Genomic DNA, 19,626 nt, shown 5'->3' on the forward strand with positions numbered 1-19,626 from the left:
ATCAATAACCGGAAGTTGAATTTGCTAGCGTGCAGAGTTGCTAGTGGTGGTAGTCTTTGCTGGACAAGGGATCAAAGAGCGAAAGTAAAGAAAGACGAAAATGGCAGATCCTGAGAGATTTGACGGGATGCTTCTCGGCATGGCCTCACAATGTGAAGGCGGTGTCCAAGAGGTAAGATCACATAATGCTGCTCATTATGGGGTAAATTCGCATAACAAGTCTCGAAATCCTGCGACGCCGGTGAATACATGATTGATGATATTAATCTAGACTAAGTTACGTTCTGGAAACTTCTACAGTAATGCAGACGGAATAGACGCCTCATCAAAGCTAAGATCATGACCAAAACCAGTGTGACAACCAAGCGAATAATGTTATCTGAAATGGTGTAAGTACTGTAGCGCGAAGTGTACAATCACACGTGATTTAACTGACGTACGTTTTCTTACATAGACACATGATGTGACATACTGTGTCTAGAAACAAGCACCCCTTCACTACCGAGCATCTCTTTACCTTCCTTAGTGATTGTGTCAATCACTTGATATCTTCAATTTAGGTGAGAGGAATTAGTTTCGACGTCTTAGATACACTTTCTTGTGCTACCTTACCCCCTGAGAATGAACGCAGTGCTCGAAAGACTGTGCTTGTTTGAAATGTAATAAAGGAAAATTCCGCTTTTACACAGTGTAACATTTTCGGAAATTTTCAGACAGCCAGCCGTCTGATCATTGCTTACAATAGCTCAACACGCTTATATTATCATGTTCAAGGGAAGAGTATTGTAGCAAGAATTGGCAAATTAGATAAAAGATACAATGCAATCATTTGATAGACGTACTTCATAAGAAACTGTCAAAGTATCCGTGCAGCGTGATACCATGACTGACGCAGAACGGCAACAGTACTTATTGGCATTTCTGGCTTCATCCGTCATGTAAACAATAAAAACACATAACAATGCACAGATAGTTAGAATAATTCTGATTACTTACATCACACATTTATTTATAAAAAATCCCCGAATCAAAGAAAGAGGTCGGTTGAACAAGAGTAAACACAATGGCCACATCATTCTGATTGTACTGTCAGTATTGTGATGTATATTTGTGTATCATTCAGTTATATTTTCATGAAACTAATTTCAGTATCAACATATGTCCTTGTTTAACATCATATCATATGTGGATACAGGGTGTGCGTTTTTATTCTTTGAAAGCGTTTGATTGTTTGAATAATTTTTACATGGAAAATTACCTCAATAAGTGTACCATACCACATTTTAAGCCTCTACACAAGTGTTAGAAGATCACTCATAGCCATTACTGCAACATGTGCTTTAGTTCATGTGATGTACAATATTCATCACAATATTGCAGTTTCACATGAACCTTATAAGTAGAACTCATAATATTAATGAAAATGATTTGTTCATTTTATATTATGAAATGTATAGGCACACATATTTAGAGAAATTGTCCCATCACAATATTGCAGTTTCATACGGACAGGTTAACAAGCAGTGATTTACTTCAACTTTATAAGTAAAACTCATAATATTAATGGAAATAATATGTAAATGTTATGAAATGTATAGGCACACATATTTAAGGAATTGTCCCGTTCATTGCATTCATTTGTGTCTGTTTTTGTAGACAAAACGTCTCTCCATGTGTTACATTGACCTAATGTAAACATGGTAAAGCATAGCAGAGCTTTGTTCCCTTATCTTTATACGTGCATGACCTATCTGTTGACATTTCATGCCAGAGAAGAAAATTATTTTTGACATTTATCGCAGGCCATTTTTAGTTTTGAGGGTATAAATATTCTATTGTTGTGCATTAGTATTTCATATACACTTAATGTCGTTCAGACATCAGACTGCATTCTCTTCGCTCACACTTTTCGTAAAGATAAACAAGTGAAAAAAATCGTAGTAGAGTGCTTTTATTGGTGCATGATAAAAACCAGAGAAATTTACTGTTTTTTAATGCACACAAATGTTTGCGACAACATTTAGCAGTGTTTATTTCTCAACCCCCTGAGGCAGTCGCAGTTTTATTTATACCAACAGATAGGAAATTAAATATTCTACATTTGTGTGTAATTTTATAGCCATACACAGTTCCAGGACCACGTGAGTGCTATTCTTGCACAACAGTCACTTTTCAAACGCTACGAAAATGTGTGCCTAAAAAAAACCTCGGCATGCAGAGGGTTAAAAAATCTGTTGTCACCTAAATAAGTGACTCACCCACAGGTAGTCACCTGCACACTGAACGGCATCCATCTCTGTGTACTGTGTAAGGATGGATGTCATGTCGAGTATTGGTCAGCTAACTCTTGCAATGAATGAATAATCAGCATTGTACTAGATCAATATGTAGTGTTAGTATGGTATATAGTGTGTACAATAGGGTACAGTTACAGAATACCAGATACCTTCTGTCATGTCACCCTAACCCTAAACCAAACCCCAGTCTTAGTAAACTTAGTCTCAGTGTATTTCATTACACTCCACCGCTAAGTCTAACAAAACCTAGTAGAAGGTCGCGTCAGGTAACCAATGACCATCCAATCAAACGCGAGACGGTTAAATAGATTTAACCAATAAGACAACGTCTACCATTTAGGAATCAGAGGGACTTTCAAAATATACAGGTCACTGACACTTTCTCTCCACAAGCAAAAATCTGCATGTAACACAATTATTTGACCTGCAGTATATACGCTTTGGTCTGTTTGGGGTTTCTGTTGACATGGTTACCATTAGCTAATATGACATCCTTGAATATTACCATAAACCCCATTTTCAGCGACTGTTAACTCACCGTTGTCATGGTTGTACGTAAGCCGTGTGCATCACTGGAAGCGAGCGTAAGCTAAATAGCATTCGAAATCGTTCAGGTACGAACCTTTTCAAGATTAAAAGTTCAAAAGGTATGTGCGAATATCCACTTTTGCGATTTTGTAAGCTGTGTTCTGATTGGTCAGTCTCAAAGGTTACCTGACGCGACCTCCCATAAGGTTTTGTTAGACTCAGTAGTGGAGTGTAACAAAAAGTACTGAGACTAAGTTTATGTAGACTGAACCAAACCCATACCATGTATTCTTTGTATGTGAAAGATATGCGCCTCTCGGAACAAAGTTATTATAAAAGTCTGTCTGTCCTCCGTACAAAAAAATACCCAAACTTCTGTCGCAATTTTCATGGAACATGTTTTCCTTTTCATGAAGATGTACATGGGTCACATGGCCAAACTACCGAAAAATTAATTGAATTGAATGGAATCAAATTGGTGCCTCCAATTCGACTGATTCTTCTTCTTCATCTTCACTGGAAGTTTCTCCTGCTCAATGTAAGATCAGTTAGTATTGATACGGTCCAAATTACAGGTAAAACATGACGTCAGGTACATATATTGTAGCTTCAGAATCCATGATCACTGTCAAGTTGTCAAATATAACCAAAGAGGAAGCCACCGGCAGTAGTCACATTTGACGTCATGTCATGTGATACCGCCTCTGCTCATTAACTGTCAGGTGTTTCTGTAACAAGCGGAAATCCGAGGTCATTTTTCCACGTTTTTATTGTGATTTTACAAACTTTTTGAGAAATTTAGATACGGAAAGTGATCTTTAGAATGCGTTTTTCCATATATCAAAAAATAGTTTTACATTAGTATTCTCTTTTGTCACTGTCTGAAAATTACATGTTTTTCCCTTTGCAGCTGCTGGATGTGCTCTTCAATTTCTTGTCAAGGAAAACTGACTTCTATGTGGGTGGTGGAGAAGGCGCTGCAGAGAAGGTACTTCAATCATCAATTTCAGATGAATGTAATGCAAAAAAACTGTATATTCACCCTTCAGTATTCACTTTGCAGCATCACATTGGGCGAGTTAACTCAAATATGATGCCAAGCAATTTTGCTTGAGAATCTTCAAACCTGTGTCATGTTGCAACCTGGCCTGAGTGGCTTTCCATGACACCTTGTAGGTTTGTGTTAAGTTAGTCCTAGGTGACTAGTTCATATGTTTCTCACTCTAACCCAGCACAATTTGAAACTAGCTATGTTCTATTTCATTTGTTTCATTCTACTACAATGGTGATATTCCTCATAATTGTACTTTTTATACCCTTATCTTTTAAATGGTCGTAGTGAGTGGGATTGGTTTTAGTAAATTATGCAGAGCTCAGCAATGTGCCAGCTATAGTGTAAATAATTAAGTTTGGACTAGACTATCCTGTGATCAACAATATGAGCTTCGATCTACGCAATTTGGATAAGTCAATGCTTATTCTGTTGATCACTAGACATGTAAGATATGTTTCACACGTCTCCTGTGAAATGGTGTCACTATGCTGCGAGAGGACAGTCGGTACTCGATGTGTTTCAGATGATTATGGATAAGTTTAAGAAGTATCAGTCTCAAGCTGAAGCCAGGGCTGCCGAGTCCAAAGCAGAGAAGGAGGCTGAAGAGAAGCGCCGACAAGAGAAGATAGCAAAGAGGAAAGCTGCAGAGGAAAAGCAAGAGGAAAGTCAGAAAGAAGAACCCAAAATCAAAGAACTGACAGATGAAGAGGCTGAGAAATTACAGAAAGAAATTTCAGAGGTGTCTTGTGTTTTGTATATTTTAAATCTGTTTCAAATGTATGAAACTACTATGGTGACTAGCATGATTTTAAAGGAAAATGAAGTAGTCAAGCAAGCAAGTTGAAGCAATTAGACATGTTGTAATTAGTGCAAATTCAAATCTCATATAACTGACAATAAACTAGCTGTTTTAAGTACTGCTTTTTTTCAACAGTTCAGGATTGTTACTTTCATTACAGAAAAAGTCCAAGCCAGAAGAGAGCACTGAAGTAAATGGTGACTCCAAGGAGGACAACAGTGGCGACAAGGAGGTAATTATGCAGAGAATTATATATGCTTCAACTGTATGAGGCCATATGTAGAGACTGCGTGAAGTTGTTGACAAAAAAACGTGTACGACATGTCAGCATGTTAGGTACTGATAATGTCTTGAAATTGTGACAAGTGAGTTTTATAGACTTTGTCATGTTTGTGAGGAAGACAGTTTTTACCACAGTGTCTGTCGCTTATGTATGTGAAATGTTATATTATATTTTGTTGTACATAGCTAAAAAGCTCTCATTGCTTGTATCTGACTACAGTATAAGATGGAAGGTGATCAGATGTTTCATATCTGGAATTACGCAAGTCAGGATAATAAAGTGGTGGTCACATCAGAATGTCTGTGCGATGTAGATTCATGAAATGAAGTAGATACTTATGTACCTTGCAGTCTGATGAAGAAGAGGATGAAAAGGATAAGGGCAAGCTGAAACCCAATTCTGAAAACGGAGCTGACTTGGAGCATTACCGCTGGACCCAGACACTGGAGGAAGTAGAGGTAACAGGCAAATGGTCATCCATGTGGAGGCTTTATTCTCATGGTCTTAAGCTATAAGCCTGATTATGGTTTCTAGAATTGAGTTCTAGAGTGTCAGGACCAGAAATATTGCAAGCAATCAGGGTCGCTCCTTTGAGTGGCATTTTAGAAGTTGGGAAGTACAATATAAAACAAAGGTTTTCCATGATAACTTCTTTTATTCATGAGTGCATCACTTCCATACAGATTCTTGTACCATTGTTAAGCAGGAATGGAACATGAAGAGAAACATATATATCCCCCTCTTCACGTTCCAGTTCTGCACAAGAATCAGTATTGAAACGTCACACTTATGAACAAAAGAAGTTGTTATTCATAAAGTTTGTTTTACATTTCAAGAAGGGTTGCTTTTTGTAAAAGGCCTTGATTTGCGAACACAGTTGTTATCTTTATTATCGTGTACATGTACACAAACTGTAGGTTTTCCATATGACCGTTCCTTTACACTTTTCATTGGATTTTTTCATGATAACAAGGGAGACCTCTGAATTTCAGATAAGGATTCCATTTGATGTTAAGTTCAACCTTAAAGGAAAAGATATAGTTGTTGACATTCAGAAAAAGGTAAGTGAATTGTAATCTGTTTTTCTGCTGTAATTGTTTTATGTATTGATTGTTGAATTTGTAACCATGGTAACTTGCAGACCATCAGTGTGTACTAACACCTGCAAATTAAGGGGCGATAGACACCTATAGTCTGATCAAGGTCCCTCAGACTCTTTCACAACAAGTATGATATGATATGATATGATAATCTTATTTTCAAGCATACACCAGTGTGGTGGGGTAGCCTAGTGGTTCAAGTGTTCACTAATCACACTAAAGACCCACGTTTGATTTGCCACATGGGTATACTGCATAAAGCTCATTTCTGGTATCCCCAGCTGTTAAATTGCTGAAAATTGGAATATTACTACAAGTAGTGTAAAAGTAATAAAACCAAAGTCGCTCACTCATGCATATACCGTCGAACCCCGTTTACCCGGACCCCACATATCCGGAAACCCCGTCTTCCGGACGATTTTTATGTGAAACGAAACTTACGTTCATTAATTGTACTCACTTAACCAGACCCCGCGCTTCCGGACCCTGACGGCGAATTTTTAAACCATTCCCATAGATTTCCATTGAAAAATGATCCAGTTATCCGGACGGAGAGATCTGTGCAACGTGCATGTGTATGTGTCACGTCAATACCGTTTACCACACGACTATGTGATTTCTTAATCTATCACAAGGCATTTGGTGTGAATTGATTAATTAGCCATCAAAACACTAGTGACGCGTGTCACTTGGGTTGTTCATTAGGATTTGGCGCGTGTGAGAACATCTCATCAGTAACGAAAACACATGTTAAGTAGGATTAACGGAAACTACATTGTAATTGTAGTGTAAATCAAACTTATCAAATTGACCCTGCTATCTGTCGCGATGAAAGTTAAAAATAGCCTGCCACCTAATCTAAGTCATGTGATCCCATCCGGACAGCATAAATTCGATACAATGTCGTATGTTTTAGGGCATTTAAAATTAACAAAAGAATATGCAATTGGCAAAATAGAATCTATTCTGTTTTCATCGATTTTTGTTTTTCATCTAACTTATCATCTGAAGTTCCACTTGCTACACGATTACGTCCGAGACGACAAATGGTAATTTATGTTCCGCCTTCCATGTATTATCGGTACACTTATATGTTATGATGATTCACTTTTATTACTACTGACTGTTGATTTATTGATAGATGTACGTGAATATTTTTTGCTTTCACTTAATTTTCACGTTTTGGATGTTTGATCCAGTTAACCGGACGTCTCGCTATGCGGACAATTTTCGAGTGAAACCAAAACGTCCGGGTACATGGGGTTCGACTGTATCATGAAATGTATATTAAAAGAAGTGATTAAACTGGTGACTCTTTTCCCCTGTGACAAAAAATGTACTCAGGTTACTAATCACTTGGTATGTTCATGTCTGAAAGTTTCTTGTAATTGGAGTTGTATCTCTCACACACTCTCAACTATGATATTTGTCTAGTTCTTTCATTACCCTTTGTCAACAGATGTTATTGTCTAAGAAGATATGATTTATGTATGACTAGTCACGATATGGCAGAAATATAGCCCTCATGACATAAAATTGTACGTCACTCACATCACAGGGAATCCAACAATGTTTCCATTACCAAGTAATCAATATAAGCTGGTTACAGCACCTGAAGGCAGGCCTGAAGGGTCATCCGCCTGTGATTGATGGTGAGCTTTACAACAGTGTGAAGATAGAGGAATCAACCTGGGTCATCCAGGACAAGAAAGTGCTGATCATCAGCTTAGAGAAGGTTAGTCACTAACCAATGTCCATGTCTTCGTTGGGGACTCAGCTCATTGCTCAGCCAGTAGGATAAGTAGTTACTTGAATAATATGGAGTTCCTCTTGCTTACGTTGCTGTTGCCGGAGCTCTCGTTACACCATTGTCAAAAATTGTGACCTAGCTGATGAAAACAATGATGGGTTCGTAAACAACTTTTTATTTTGTAGACAAAAATTATGAAAGAGTTGGTATGTCTTTCCTATCTGTTTTGGCATTGGTTTGAGTCATTTACAATTATGTGTTTTTGACTTCAAATGCAATTAATTGGGGAGGGTTTTCACTTGAAAGGACTGAGTCAAGTTTCTCATGATAGTTAGAATGGCTAAGTGACGTGCTTGTCAATTCCGTGTTAAAAATATCTCTGGCATTTGTTTCAATTTCATGAAGTAACTTTTCTAGTATTTTGTAAACATTCTAAATTGTTTTGCACAAATAAGAAGTGATGTTTTGACATGGTGGTTGGATAATGAATGTTCACATGTAGTAATCTCCGTGGGTTATATGTATCTCAGGAGTGTTTCTCATTGGTCTGCAGATTAACAAGATGGAATGGTGGAGTCGTATTGTCACAACAGACCCAGAAATAAACACAAAGAAAGTGCAACCAGAGAATTCAAAGGTGAGAAGTTTTGGTTTTTAAGTTTATATAAAACCTGGTCACTACATGTTAGTTAAACAGCTACAAACATAAAGCTACAAACAAACCCTCCACAGGAGATACTGCATGGCTTTGTCTTGGAGAGGTCACTACCACCAGAGTTCTTTGGAGTTTCCTTGACGTTGCAATCAAACATTTTAGCTAATGTCTCTGACACAGAACCTTGTTAGCCATATTTTACGCAGACTGTAGTCATTACAATGACTCCTAATAATCCAGAAGGATTTTGAGGAAAAACAGATTCTTATCCTTCTGTCCTCCACACATTCGATGTAGTTCGATATGTGATATTATTGGAAGACAAGCAGTGAGCAGTTCTGGTATGCTGGTGACTTGTTCATATTAAAGTCTTCACCTGGCAGATCAGTGACTGAAAACACCAATATTTCAGACAAGCACTGTCATGACTAATTCAACCCCAGGTCTCCATGCCTCTGTTCACCCAGCAGAAAAGTGGGTAATCAGTGGGATATGTCATGTGACTCATATCCTTCTTGCGACTCATTGGGTTTTCCGGGGTAATAAAAATCAGATTGTTTCAGCGCTTTAGTTCGAGTATGCATTATGCATGGCGATATGTGCATGATAAATGAGTTGGTATTATTAGTTTTATTATGTAATCATTCAGAAGTAACAATTAATCAAAACTGATCACCCACCACATTCGTGCATGAATGTTGAGACATGTTACCGTGAATGTTGCAGCTGTCTGACCTGGATGGAGAGACGCGGGCGATGGTGGAGAAGATGATGTTTGATCAGCGACAGAAGGAGATGGGGCTGCCCACATCGGATGAGCAGAAGAAACAGGATATCCTCAATAAGTAAGTCTCAGGACAACAGATCAGTCAATAGTTAGATGTGTTAGTAGCATAATTGTAGTAGTTCCTTTGCAATATCGGGGAATTTGTGTTTTCATCTTTCTCTCATTTTTTCCATAGTTATGGCAATTTGTGATTGATAATGAGTATTGTGCCTTGTTTGGAGCTCAAAGTCATACTAAGTATTCAGTGTATCGGCACTGACACTGAAATCAGATTTTGTTCAGATCTTTCAAGTAACACTGCAATTTGGACAATCCTCTGAAGAGTTTTTTACAAGTTGCCAGCAGTTAAGCAGTGATAATGTGTGGAACAACGCTATCATGAATTTCAATTGTTGAGTCTCTGATAGCAGTTGACAGAAAAGAATTGGAAGAAACGAAAAGCTAAGGTTGCATCGATAGTATGTGTTGCTATCTATAGTTTATTAACTGACTTCTGTTGACGTGTGGTACAAAATGCAGAAAGTACCAGATTCGTTCACTTTGGTTTAGAGTTATCTGCCCTTGTTGACTGTTTACCTGGGCCTGCTTGTACAGAGTAACCTTAGTTACAATCAGTCTTACCCCCCTACAGTCAACTTTACAATCACCATACAATTGCCCTAATCCACTTGCACAAAGATGATCTTAAGACAGCATGGAACGTTGGAGGTAGAAATTTCTTAAACTCGACTTTCGTCTACATTTGTCTGAAAGTGTCCATAGCATGCTGCTCAAATAGAATGTGGAGCTGGTTGCTGCACGCAACACGACACCGCCCAAAATCGCACCTTGCATGAATAAAAACAAAACAAACAAAACCCACAAATCTTTAATGGAAACAGTTATGTCGAAGATAACATATAGTTTTCTATCTTCCAACTGTCATGTGATATTGCAACCACATAAATACCAACCCATTTTTATGAAAATATTATAAAACAGCTAAATACATTAACAGGTTTGGGTCAAGATTTAGTGACACACTCATTATGAAAATTAAATTATACAAAATGTCTTTATGATATAGCACTTAAATTTAACCCTGTTCTGTTGATAATTATTTTTTCTTATAATGAAAATTCTTTTTACACAAATTTAATTTGCCCGAGCAATGATAAATTAAGACAACAAGAGTCATCAGAAGATGACATAGCACCCCGTCCCCCACATATTTGAAAGGACAAATCATCTGACAGTAACTTATTATGTCTTTAGATCAAGTCTGAATTGTTTCCATGGAATTCATGAAAAATATAAATGCCTTATATCTGTAATCAGAAAACGTCACAATTTCAAGATCTGTCTCCTATATCTGCCAAGATGTTTTGAAAGATATGAAATGGTTTTCAAGTTGTGCTCCAGAAACGATGTCCGCAATGTGTTCATGGAACCGAGAAAATAATAAATCACAAAAAGCTGTAAATACCTAAAGGCACCACTTTGGGGTCTGCCACACATATCTACCAAGTTACACTGACAGATATTAAGAAGTTCTTGAGTTCTGCTCCGGAAACGAAACACACCTCTCACTTTTGAGACAAAGTCTGAATCGTTTCCATGGAAACTGAGGAACTAAGAAATCACAAAAAACTGTAACTAGCAAAAGGTACCACTGTAGCTTCTGACATGTATATCTACCAAGTTTTGCAGAAAAATAAAGAACGGATTATGAGTTCTGCTGCAGAAATGAAGCCCATCCCTCGCATTTGAGACTAAGTCCGAAACGTTTCCATGGAAATTGGGAAAATGATAAATTACAAAAACCTGTAAATAGCAAAAGGCACCACTTTGGGGTCTGCCACACATGTCTACCAAGTTTTGCAGAAAAATATTGAACGGTTTTTTAGTTCTGCTCTGGAAACGTAGCCAATCCCTCCATTTTGAGATTAAGTCCGAAACATTTCCATGGAAACTGAGAAAGTAATAAATCAAAAACCTGTAAATAGCAAAAGGCACCACTTTGGGAGCTGCCACACATATCTACCAAGTTTTGCAGAAAAATATTGAAAGGTTTTTAAGTTCAGCTCCAGAAACCAAGCCCACCCCACCATTGGACTAACACCAAAATGTTCCATGGAAAAACAAAACAAAATAAAAATGCCAAAACTCTGTAAATAGCTAAAGGCACAACTATACGAGGGTTGGCTGAAAAGTTCTAAGCCTCACTGTGAAAAACAGTTACAAAATCCACGTTTGTAATTTATTTTTCTACATAGTTCCCTTCCAAGTTCACACACTTTTGCCAGCGATGCTGCAAGGCCCGAATCCCGGTCAGGAAGAAATCTTCTTCAGCTACCCTAAAAAAATCAGTCACAGCGGAAATGACGTCATCATTACTTGCAAAATGGCGACCGGCGAGTTCTTTTTTCATTTTGGGGAACAGGTGGAAGTCAGAAGGAGCCAAATCAGGTGAATAAGGAGGATGGTCAATGAGTTCAAAGCCACAATCGCGGATTGTTGACATGGCCACCACCAATTTGTGAACAGACGCATTGTCTTGGTGGAAGAGGACACCTTTAGCGATCATCCCTCGTCGTTTGGCTTTGATTGCTTCTCGCAACTGGTTCAGTAGATCAGCATAGTATCTGCCGTTGATAGTTTGACCTTTTTCAAGATAATCAATGAGCAGAATACCCCTGGAATCCCAAAAGACTGATGCCATCACCTTTCCAGCTGAAGGAACAGACTTGGCTTTCTTCGGAGCTGGTGAATCAGGATGCTTCCACTGTTTTGACTGTAGTTTTGTTTCTGGTTGAAAGTGATGTATCCAGGTCTCATCCATGGTTACAAATCGTGCCACAAAATCATCGGGATCTGCTTCAAAACAACGCAAATTGTCAAGGGACGTCTGGAACCTGACACGTTTCTGTTCTGCTGTCAAGAGCTTTGGCGCCCATCTTGCAGAAACTTTAGTCATTCCTAATTCGTTGGTGATAATATGCTCAACCCTCTCATGAGAGATGCCCACTACACTAGCAATATGTCGAGTAGTCAATCGTCGATCATCCATCAACATATCGAGCACTCGCGTGATGTTTTCTGGAGTGGTTGCTGTTGAAGGCCTTCCTGAGCGCGGGTCACCATCAAGGCTTTGTCTGCCACGCTTAAATTCTGCAGCCCACTTCTTTACTGTGGAAAATGAAGGAGCATCATCCCCTAGAGTGGAGACCATGTTAGCATGTATCTGTGTTGAGGACATCCCTTTCTTTTGCAAGTACTTGATGACTGCCCTGTATTCAGTTTTGTCCATTTCTGATGATTTCAGAGGGTAGGTTTACCAAAAGAGCTGTAGTTAAGATAAAACTATCAGTACGTTTGTAGTTCTTGTGTCTATGATTCACTAAATGATTGTCCTCATTGGTGGCAAACACCTGTCTCTACCTGGTGGGGAAAAACCACTCAGGCTGAGAACTTTTCAGCCAACGTAGGTTGAGATTATTATATCTATCAAGTTTGGTCTAAAAATATTGAACAGTTTCCGAGTTATGCTCAGGAAACAAGATGATAATGGATGGACGGATGAGGTGTCGACTATATTCCCCCGCATTACATGACGGGGGGATAAAAATCATTGACACAAATATCACCAAAAAGAAATATATATGGAGTTCTGCGATGTCACATCATAACATAAATTGTATTTGAACAGTGCAGATTATATGGCAACGGCATAATATGCCAAGGGAGACCACTTCCATCTTGCGTAAAAACTAGGATTAGCTGCCCTTGAGTAACTGAAAAGGTCATGGCCATTGCTAATCGAATGCAGACACCTTTTGTTACTATCCTTTCCTTCTGTATCAAAAAGGTATAGTGTTCATATGTTTTCCAACACTGAATCAGGTGAGAATTGTACTTTATGATATTGACTCAATGATGATGTTGTTCACTACCGCAAATAACAATATTTCTGATGTTAAATCAATGCTGAATTGTTTGTGTTGTTTAAGTGTCGAGGCAAATTACACACTTTTATGCACTAAATCAACCTCCAAACATAAAGGTAAATATTTGCGTGAAACTGACACGAACTGGAGCGATATTACAATTGGTTCTGATAAACTGTAAGTTTTGACTGTAACTTAAATGATCTTAGCCTACCATCTCTTTGTGCAAGTGGGTGGCAATTGTAGCCGGAGCCCAAGATCATGATCTTAATGATTTAGACTAATTGTAGCGCTAAGATCATTTTGTGCAAGTGGGCTCTGATCTGGGTTTCAAGTTTACTGAAACTGGTTCAACTTGTTTTTATTTCATGTAAACTATACATTCATTTGGGAAATGTGTTCAAAGGAGACACTTCAAGGAGAAAAGCATTGTGGCAGCATTTGTTTGCAATGGATTATCATTATCAAAATAGTATGTAAATATATCAAAATAGCAATATACTTTCGGAACGAATGTATCCCCTTCAATAGTCACCACTATCAGGAGCATCCATTGGTTCCAATCTGTTTCTATGTTCATGATCATGTTAACATACATTAATCATATGTATTTTGGCCTCCTTATAGGTTCATGACACAACATCCGGAAATGGACTTCAGCAAGTGCAAATTTTCATGATGAACTTGCAACACTGGTGATGCGTGAATCATCTCTGAATGTGATCAACATCTTCTTGTTACGTGTACATACAGATCGACCCCTCATTTCCATTTTACACCAAATTTTGTGAGAAGTTGTGTTTGTTTGTGTTGTTTGTTTCTATGGAAACCCCCAGCAGTAACATCTGCATCTTGTCCCTCCTGTTCAATTCACGTAGGCGTCTTCATATTCAAATAAGACACAAATTCAATCATGAGGAGGTGTGTTTGTGATGAGATTATATGAGATATGGAAAGTGTGATTATGGTGACCTTATGCTGGTTAACATATTGGTTTTCATATTCAGGAGATTTTCGTTGCCTTGATGCTGAAATTCACTCAAAATAATTATCTTTATGGCCAGTCTTTAAGAGACTTTTAACCAGTTCAGTAAACAATGTACCATATGTAAACCAACTGATGACTATTGTTAGACAAATCAGTGCTGAAAACCACAATCAAACAAATTGATTTTGATTTGTGCAACAGCTGTCATTAGTCAGTTTTATGTTCACAGCTACCATTATTCAGCTTAAATGATGAATATAATATGGGTATATTTTACATTTTGTAACATTGAAATATATGCTAAAAATTCTGCACTCCTTAGTTTTATTCAATTTCACGGCAAACATTAATTGGAGGTTACAGTTTGACCAACGAAAGTTTTTAAGTTTGTTAAATTCTTAAACAGCTGAAGGATATTTTGAGTGGGATTTTAAATTTTTGATTGATGATTGTTTTCAGAGTTGATGTGACTTTGTGATACGTCTACATTTTTAGGATAGAGAAACATATAATTGTCAGGCAAAAGAATACCTTTCTTGACCAACTTCACAATTCCATGTAGTGTAAAGAACAAAAAATCAGTGAAAATTATAATTTAATAATACCAGGATTTTATGTGACATGTATATGTGTGTCCAGTATGCACAAGTTATCTGTGTCAGTAATTTCATTACCACCAATTCATTCCATTGAAGTAATTATCTGAACACACACTACACAACACTGTTACCATTGTTTACAGGACGTGCAGGTTACCAGCAAGGTCATGTAACATGTCACTTTTGTAAGTTAAGGTAAAACCCAATATATGTGATAACACCAAGGGTCTCTGAAAAGGATGAGCATGTCCTACTGTCCTTGTAACAGACACGCACATTAAGTTTTTACAGCCCAACAGTAGTAATCAGTCTTTTATGTCATAGCAGCCTTTCGACAAACCAGACAATAATGTCCTCCTTGAAAGACATGTTACTGTTTTTTGTTTTTCACCTTCACCTAAAAACAATACCATAATCTGAGTTCATTGTACTTACTATTAAAAGAGCGTGATACACAAGTCCTGATTTACTTGTTCTGTACTGTGAGCTGCTGCTCGGTACTGTATGGAGCATATGTAGATGTGACTGGAAGTCATTCAGCAACCAATTTGTTTGATGTACATGTGCAACATGTTGTTTAGTTACTGTATATATTTATGCACAAAGGTGTCTCCATGTCGGTGTACCTTGGCCTGACAACAAGAGTGAGTGAGGACTACCAACTCTTGAATATTCAGTTTGAGTTGGGGAAAACTGTCATTGATGAAGCTGCTGAAAAAGTCATAAATGTTTCTGTGTGTTTCATCAATAATAAATGATTATGAGTCAGTCTTGGTCTGTGTTTGTTGAATATACTCTTCAAAGTCGAGAAAACCCAGGTAGGCTGGTCATCCACATGAATGTACAGCTTGTTCCCCTTGACCTGATCAAGAGAATACTAATGCATTACCTGTCACAACTAGTTAGGTCTGTTATTTTGAAGCGGTACAGTTTGTCAGAGGATTCTTAACATGTCTAAACAGTTGAGACAAGGCTGTTGTTTGACATCTCAGGGTCGAGAAATTTTCATTAATGCCCTTTCTTTAAAAAAACAGCTATAGATGGTTTAATGTTTCTGATGTATGCATGTTTAGCATAAACGCAACACTAACAACATTCTCTGCTCCCCTATTTCATAAAGTTAACTCGACCTGCCATTTTACCTCCTGGGTCATGCACATGTAGAGTAGCTCAGGTCAAGCTGAACAAGCTGTAGAGCCACAAGTTTTTGCAGTGCTTCCACAGATTTTGTGTGTAACTGCAACAGCAGATCATAAAGATGCTTCACTCATACTTAAGTTCACTATTACACTTAACCCTTAAACTGTTGACTACTTTTGGGATTAAAAGCATACATTTACGGGCCAACACATTTGCAGTTTTTAAGAGTTTCAGTGGTCATTTAATAAACTTTCAGGACCAAAGGTATGTGCAAAAAGTGATCATGAGAAAGTTGGTATATTTAATTACAGAAATAAATGAAGTCAGTAAAATATGTTTATTACCCCAGTAAAGACATAAACCAGTAAAAGTATTGTGTCACTGACTTAATTTCTCATTTAGTATGTTAAATAATGTGTCTGAAGTATGAATTACCATTATAACATTGGCATTTAAATACTGAACCATATCACAATCAGAAGGCAAACACTTTATTCCACAGCTCAGTAGTTGATGCCTCCAGCAACCCAATCATATCTGTACTAAAATACTATTACTAAGTCTGTAGTAAGTAGAAATACAACCAGGATCAATGAGACATTGCCATGTACAACATCGTATTTAGACAGATGATATGAAATTCGGATGATATGGAGCATGGGGACAACAGAAATGGTCTTCACACACTGCACTCACACGGGGAAACTAACAAACCCCAACCCCCCCAGCCTGTGGGGAGAATTAGTGAATCGTTTGAACTCCAATTTCGTGGGCGTATTTCCATCACATTTTTTTTTCTACTTTATAGGTTGAGTTGGCACTGTTGGCGATTTGTTTTAGTAAGTGCACACCAAAAGGTATCAGAATCTGCAAAGTTGTGTTTTACGTTGCATGTGACCTTTAACTTATAATGTCCTCTGGTTAGATGCAATACAGATGGGATAACCTAGTGGTTAAAGTGTTCACCTGAAAACCCAGGTTTGATTCTCCACATGGGTACAAAGTGTGAAAACCATGATATGCTGTGATATTGCTGAAATATTGCTAAAAGTGGCGTAAAACTACACTCACCCACACAACATGTACAAGGCTCAAGTAAGTATGTTTTTCAGTCAGTGGCAGAAAGCTGTGTGAAATAAAAGCTTTTCTCTGGACTGGTTTCAACATGATGTAATGTTGCAGTGAGATAGTGAAGCTTAATGCTTTGAAGTTATATATCATGGCTTTTGTTCTCTGAGTCAGGAAAACTTTATTCAAAGCCCCCATCTGAGTCTCAGCGATTCCATGGTTGTCTCAACATCAGAGCTCTCATCCTTAGCATAGAGACCAAATTTCAGCTCGGGACCATCCTTGCCCTCCATATAGCGGCTGTCTGTAGGCTCATCAGATGGCTGCCATCTACAGCAGAATACATAAATATGCAATGCCTTATACTGAGAAATAATCCTATCACAACAAACATTACATCGCAATGAATTAGTTAAAAGAGTCATGTATGTAAAGAAAACAAAAAACATAAACTTTACACTCGTTTCAAAGTCAATAATTTGAACATTTTGGAAACAAAGGGGTTTGAAACAAAGATTGTATTCGATTCTCTTGTCATCAAAGACGCTATAGCAAACAGATCATGTTTGTCATGGAATCGGTTCCACCGGAAAGGCGACTACTATGTCCATGATCAAAAACTGTGAGATACAACTTAATGAAATCATGTCAATATCGGATGTGTCCACCATGGGCATTCACAAATGAGAACTGTGATCCTCATGGATTGGATGATGCGTCTGAACACAGCTTGGGGAATGCACCGCCATATTTGTACCAATATGGCACCAAGCTCCTGCAAGTTCTGTCGAGGGTTCCTTACTTGATGGAGGCACATGCCTAACACATCCCACACATGCTCAATGGGGTTGAGGTTGGGAGATCTGGAGGGCCACTCCATGATATTGATGCCAGCGTTCCTGAGGAAATTTGTTCTTAAATTGGCCGTGTGAGGTCTGGCGTTATCCTATTGGAAAGTGAGACCTGGGCCATGAGCTGCCATGAATGGCAAAAGCTCTGGACCGAGCACCTGATCCCTGTATGCTGCCACATTAAGGTTTCCCTGGATGACAATGAGTCGGGATCGAGCATGACCGTTGATAGCACCCCAAACCATAATGCTACTGCCCCCAAATCGATCCACTTCCTGTACGCAACATTGAGCATTGCATTCTACTGGTCTTCTCCAAACTCTAACCCTTCCATCAGCAAATGTTAATGTGAACCCTGATTCATCACTAAACACAGCCCTATTCCAATCTCGCTGCCCAGGTCCATCGTGCCCAGAGAGGACATTGGCGTTGATGGAAACGGGTTAGAATTGGCCCTCGATATGGTTGCCGTCCATGAAGACGAGCAGAGCGCAGGTGATTTCGAGTGGTTTGGGCAGTCACTCGACCTCCAAACAATACATTCCCAGTGGATGTGGCAGTGACAAACAAATGACGAAAGACAATCTGTCGGTCTTCTGCGTGTGATGTCACACTTGGTCGACCAGGACGGGGTCGGTCAGCTGGAGATTATGGATGGTCTGTCGACTGCATCCCATAACCCTTACAACATCAGTGACGGACGGTCTCGTATTCAGCATGCCAATGGCACGTTCACGCTGAAAGTTTGACAGTCGTGGCATTGCAAATTACGAATAATTAACCATGAAACTGTGTTTTTCTGAGACGACACTCTACTCTGCCACCGTGAGATCAATTGTGCATGTATCAATAGGTCACATGACTTGTGGCGCGTGAAAACGTGATTTTAGCGTGCAGTGCTCTTCCCCTTGCTACGTAGGCTCGACCAGTAGAATGAATGTGTTACATAATGCCCTTGACAATGCATTAGACCAAAATCACAACAAGAACTATTTCAAGAAAAGTTTCAAACCACTATTTGAAAAATAATGAGTGTCAAGTTTTTATTTTTGCTGAGTTTACAAAACATGCAATCTTTATATGATAAATGGCTCAGTTTGGGAAAAGTGAGTTTAGTTTTAAGCTGCATTCGGCAATATTTAAGCTTTTTGAGGGCAGTCTGTAAATAATCAAGTCTGGACGAAACAGTCCAGTGATCAACATCATGAGCATTGATCTATGCAATTGGGATATGAGGACGTGTCAACCACATCAACGACACTGACCACCAAATCCCATTAGTTGCCTCTTACGACAAGCGTGGGATACTGAAGATCAATTCTAACCCGGATCTTCATGGGTCTATGGGAAAAGACTATCATGAGAATGAATCAACATGCAAACCCACCCAAGTAAATGATCTTAAATGTAGTAATGATCTCAGATATAAAGATATAAAGTAATATTTGATCTGTGAAAGAAACCTGTAGAGATCAGGGCAGACAACCAAGTAGACAGAATAAACAATAGTTGATAACATTTTGGGTATGATGACACTCAAGTCATCCAGTTGCACACCATACAACCACATCTGCATGTCAACCCTTGAGAGACTTTTCACTGGGTTCAGCAGACCAATGCGACCTCACATGACACTTTAATGCTTGGCTCACAGAGGTCAGCACGTTGTAACTATCTCCATACATTACAGAACATGTTCGGTGGTACAAATATCGACTGATTGATCTGCTACCTCTCACACGATTCAATCTGCAGACATTAGTGTTCATCTGCATTTTGTTTACATGGTATCAAAGTGTCT

General features: G+C 38.5%; 2 protein-coding genes across 2 annotated transcripts in view; one reads left to right on the forward strand and one right to left on the reverse strand.

The window, feature by feature from the left end:
- On the forward strand, positions 1-15,534 carry LOC137288187 (nuclear migration protein nudC-like). Its single transcript, XM_067820623.1, has 10 exons — positions 1-172; positions 3,736-3,813; positions 4,403-4,618; positions 4,839-4,910; positions 5,312-5,419; positions 5,954-6,022; positions 7,671-7,796; positions 8,365-8,448; positions 9,193-9,311; positions 13,807-15,534. Exons 1-10 carry the CDS (start codon positions 101-103, stop codon positions 13,856-13,858), a joined length of 996 nt encoding a protein of 331 aa, XP_067676724.1. The 5' UTR covers positions 1-100; the 3' UTR covers positions 13,859-15,534.
- LOC137288188 (1-deoxypentalenic acid 11-beta-hydroxylase-like) overlaps positions 14,727-19,626 on the reverse strand; it is a 20,533-nt gene continuing 15,633 nt past the window's right edge. Inside the window, exon 9 of the mRNA XM_067820624.1 lies at positions 14,727-17,304. Coding sequence (XP_067676725.1) covers positions 17,160-17,304 — 145 coding nt within the window. The 3' untranslated portion in view covers positions 14,727-17,159. The remainder of the gene's footprint in view (positions 17,305-19,626) is intronic.

The sequence above is a fragment of the Haliotis asinina genome, chromosome 6 (assembly GCF_037392515.1).
Source record: "Haliotis asinina isolate JCU_RB_2024 chromosome 6, JCU_Hal_asi_v2, whole genome shotgun sequence".
Taxonomy (NCBI): domain Eukaryota; kingdom Metazoa; phylum Mollusca; class Gastropoda; order Lepetellida; family Haliotidae; genus Haliotis; species Haliotis asinina.

Bases quoted from the DNA above. Each gene is read 5' to 3' on its own strand.
- LOC137288187 (XM_067820623.1), top strand. From the start codon at position 101: ATGGCAGATCCTGAGAGATTTGACGGGATGCTTCTCGGCATGGCCTCA. The intron at 4,911-5,311 runs GTAATTATGCAG...TGTACCTTGCAG, and splicing joins ACAACAGTGGCGACAAGGAG to TCTGATGAAGAAGAGGATGA. The intron at 8,449-9,192 runs GTGAGAAGTTTT...TGAATGTTGCAG, and splicing joins TGCAACCAGAGAATTCAAAG to CTGTCTGACCTGGATGGAGA.